The 2491-nt window shown below is 53.6% G+C and overlaps 1 protein-coding gene across 1 annotated transcript; it reads left to right on the top strand.

Annotated features, from left to right (window-relative positions):
* Window positions 1-606: 606 nt before the first annotated feature.
* Window positions 607-2088, top strand: LOC100277605 (Bifunctional inhibitor/lipid-transfer protein/seed storage 2S albumin superfamily protein). The gene is made up of 2 exons (NM_001151118.2): window positions 607-1593; window positions 1745-2088. The coding sequence occupies exon 1, from the start codon at window positions 628-630 to the stop codon at window positions 1540-1542; it is 915 nt and encodes a 304-aa protein (NP_001144590.2). The 5' UTR covers window positions 607-627; the 3' UTR covers window positions 1543-1593; window positions 1745-2088.
* Window positions 2089-2491: the final 403 nt, after the last annotated feature.

Below are 2491 nucleotides of genomic sequence, written 5' to 3'. Positions count from 1 at the left end.
GATATCATAAGAAATGGAAAAAATCTCACAACAAATCAGAACTCTTTTGAACCTTGGTTTGATTTTTCGAGTGATAAACGTGAGAAATCGGGAAATTTCCAGTCGCTCACGTCCGGTAAGCGTTTCTCGCTCCGGTTTTTCCTCTTTTTCGGTTCCAAATTTAAAGAAACAAAAGTCAACACTTCTTGTCAAAATATAATCTCGAAACAGTAAAAACGAGAATGTGAACCCTGCTTCGGGCTAACAAGCCGGACTCTCGCTAGACCATCCGCGCTTGCCTGTGGACCGTCTGCCACGTGCTAACAAATTTGGTGTTCCACATTACTACACGTTCATGTAATCACATGAATTATAAATTTATAATGTTTTCCATAGCACTCATCACATTCACCCACACTCGTAGACATCGAGTGGTCTGAGGTCAGAGAGAGCACGAGTAGCGACACTAGCTAGCTTCTGGCTACTAGTGAGTAGTGACTAGTCGATACCGCCCTAGGCCCTAGCTAGATCGAGTTCATTCACGGGCGTCCCTTACAAGCTCACTCTTCTATAAAACCACACTACCTGAAAACCCTAGGGTGCGCACTCCGATCCTGCCCTCTAATAACAGCAGCAGCAGCAGCCGCCATGGAAGCCAGCAGCAAGAAGCTCCAGGCGTTCATCCTCACGCTGCTGCTGGTGCTCTCCACCGCCGTGACTCCCATCCTCTCGCTGTCAGTGCCAGACGACGAGGTAGCCTGCGACTGCGATAAACCCAAGGCGCCCAAGCCGTCGCACCCGCCCAAGACCAAGCCCTCCCACCCGTCGCCGTCGCCGAAGCCCAAGAATCCCAAGCCACCCAAGGGCAGCACCGGGTACCCAGCGCCGGGGCACCAACCGCCCAAGAGCCCCTCCTACCCCCCGGTCGTCGGCCCTCCCAAGGGCCCCGTCACGCGCCCGCCAGTCATGCGTCCGCCGGTCGTCGGTCCTCCCAAGGGCCCCGTCACGCGCCCGCCGGTCACGCGTCCGCCGGTTGTCGGACCACCGGTGACCTACCCGCCGATCACCGGCCCTCCGACGACGCCGCCTGTTGTCGGACCACCGGTGACCTACCCGCCGATCACCGGCCCTCCAACAACGCCGCCTGTTGTCGGCCCACCGGTGACCTACCCACCGATCACTGGCCCGCCTGCGACGACGCCCCCGGTCACCGGTCCGCCCGTGACCTACCCTCCCGGCGGAGGCGGGGGAAGCTCGACGCCGTGCCCGCCGCCACCGAGCCCGACGCCGACGCCGTCGTCGCCTACGTGCCCGGCTGACTCGCTGAAGCTGGGCGCGTGCGTGGACCTGCTGGGCGGGCTGGTGCATATCGGCCTCGGCGACCCCGTGGTGAACAAGTGCTGCCCGGTGCTGGAGGGGCTGGTGGAGCTGGAGGCGGCCGTGTGCCTCTGCACCACCATCAAGCTCAGGCTCCTCAACATCAACCTCTACCTGCCACTGGCGCTCCAGCTCCTCCTCACCTGCGGCAAGACGCCGCCGCCGGGCTACACCTGCACCGTCTGATCTGGACTAGCTGGCAGCCCCCGGCTCATGCGTCCATTTATCCGTGAACATGTACGTAGCTATACGTGCATGCATCTCTCTGCAAGTACTAGTCTTTTGCAAGTGGCACATGCACATGCACATATATAATATGCGTACGTACATATACGTGTACTAGCCTGCCTGGTCTGATGACTTTGTTTCTACACGTGCAAATATGCAGGGGTTTTGGAGTGAGCTAGCATCCAGTTCATCGGTCGTTTGAAGAGAGATCGACATGAGAGGATGTCGTCTGCTTCGTCGTTCCAAGCTGAAGAAGGCACGCCGGAGGAGGAAGAGAGTAACAACGGCCGGGTCGATCAGCTAACGATGGATCGATCATTTTTTTCCCCATATTTATTGTGTTGCGTCTGCTGTAGTTTCTAATTTTCTAGATGTGCTTTCGGTTTGGTCTGTAGACCCTGCAGCTTGATTTGGTTAAGTTTGATTTGATGCAAGGGAAATGGGTGGCGGTTGATTGCTAATAATTCCCGTTGATATTTGTCATGCGTACGTGAACTTGATAACAAAATGCATGATGTCTTCTCTTTGCGTGATTTCGAGTTGATTGTCATCACCATGGCACTCGATCGTGCTCTTTGGCAGTGTTAACGTAGTCTGTTATATTATGCTGACTAATCTTTCCCATCATGGAGGTATAATTGTGACCGTCGTGGAGTACATCTAAGGTGCCGTTTGGTTCACGAAAATGTAATGTAAATAATAATGGTAACGATTCACAGTCGAATACCGGCGTTAACAAATTTGAATAAGACGGTATCCATTTTTTTTGAAAGGAAGCGGCAAAAGACTTGCCTCTTCATTGTATTAGATTAAGAAGAATAAGATAATCCACAGGACCGAAGACACACCGAAAAAAGAGAAAAATACAAAAACACAAAAAAGCCACCATCCACTGATCTATCTAAGA

This window comes from Zea mays, chromosome 9 (assembly GCF_902167145.1).
Source record: "Zea mays cultivar B73 chromosome 9, Zm-B73-REFERENCE-NAM-5.0, whole genome shotgun sequence".
In the NCBI taxonomy this organism is placed as follows: domain Eukaryota; kingdom Viridiplantae; phylum Streptophyta; class Magnoliopsida; order Poales; family Poaceae; genus Zea; species Zea mays.
Note: the sequence above shows the minus strand (reverse complement) of the source record. Positions and strands in the feature narration are given on the sequence as shown.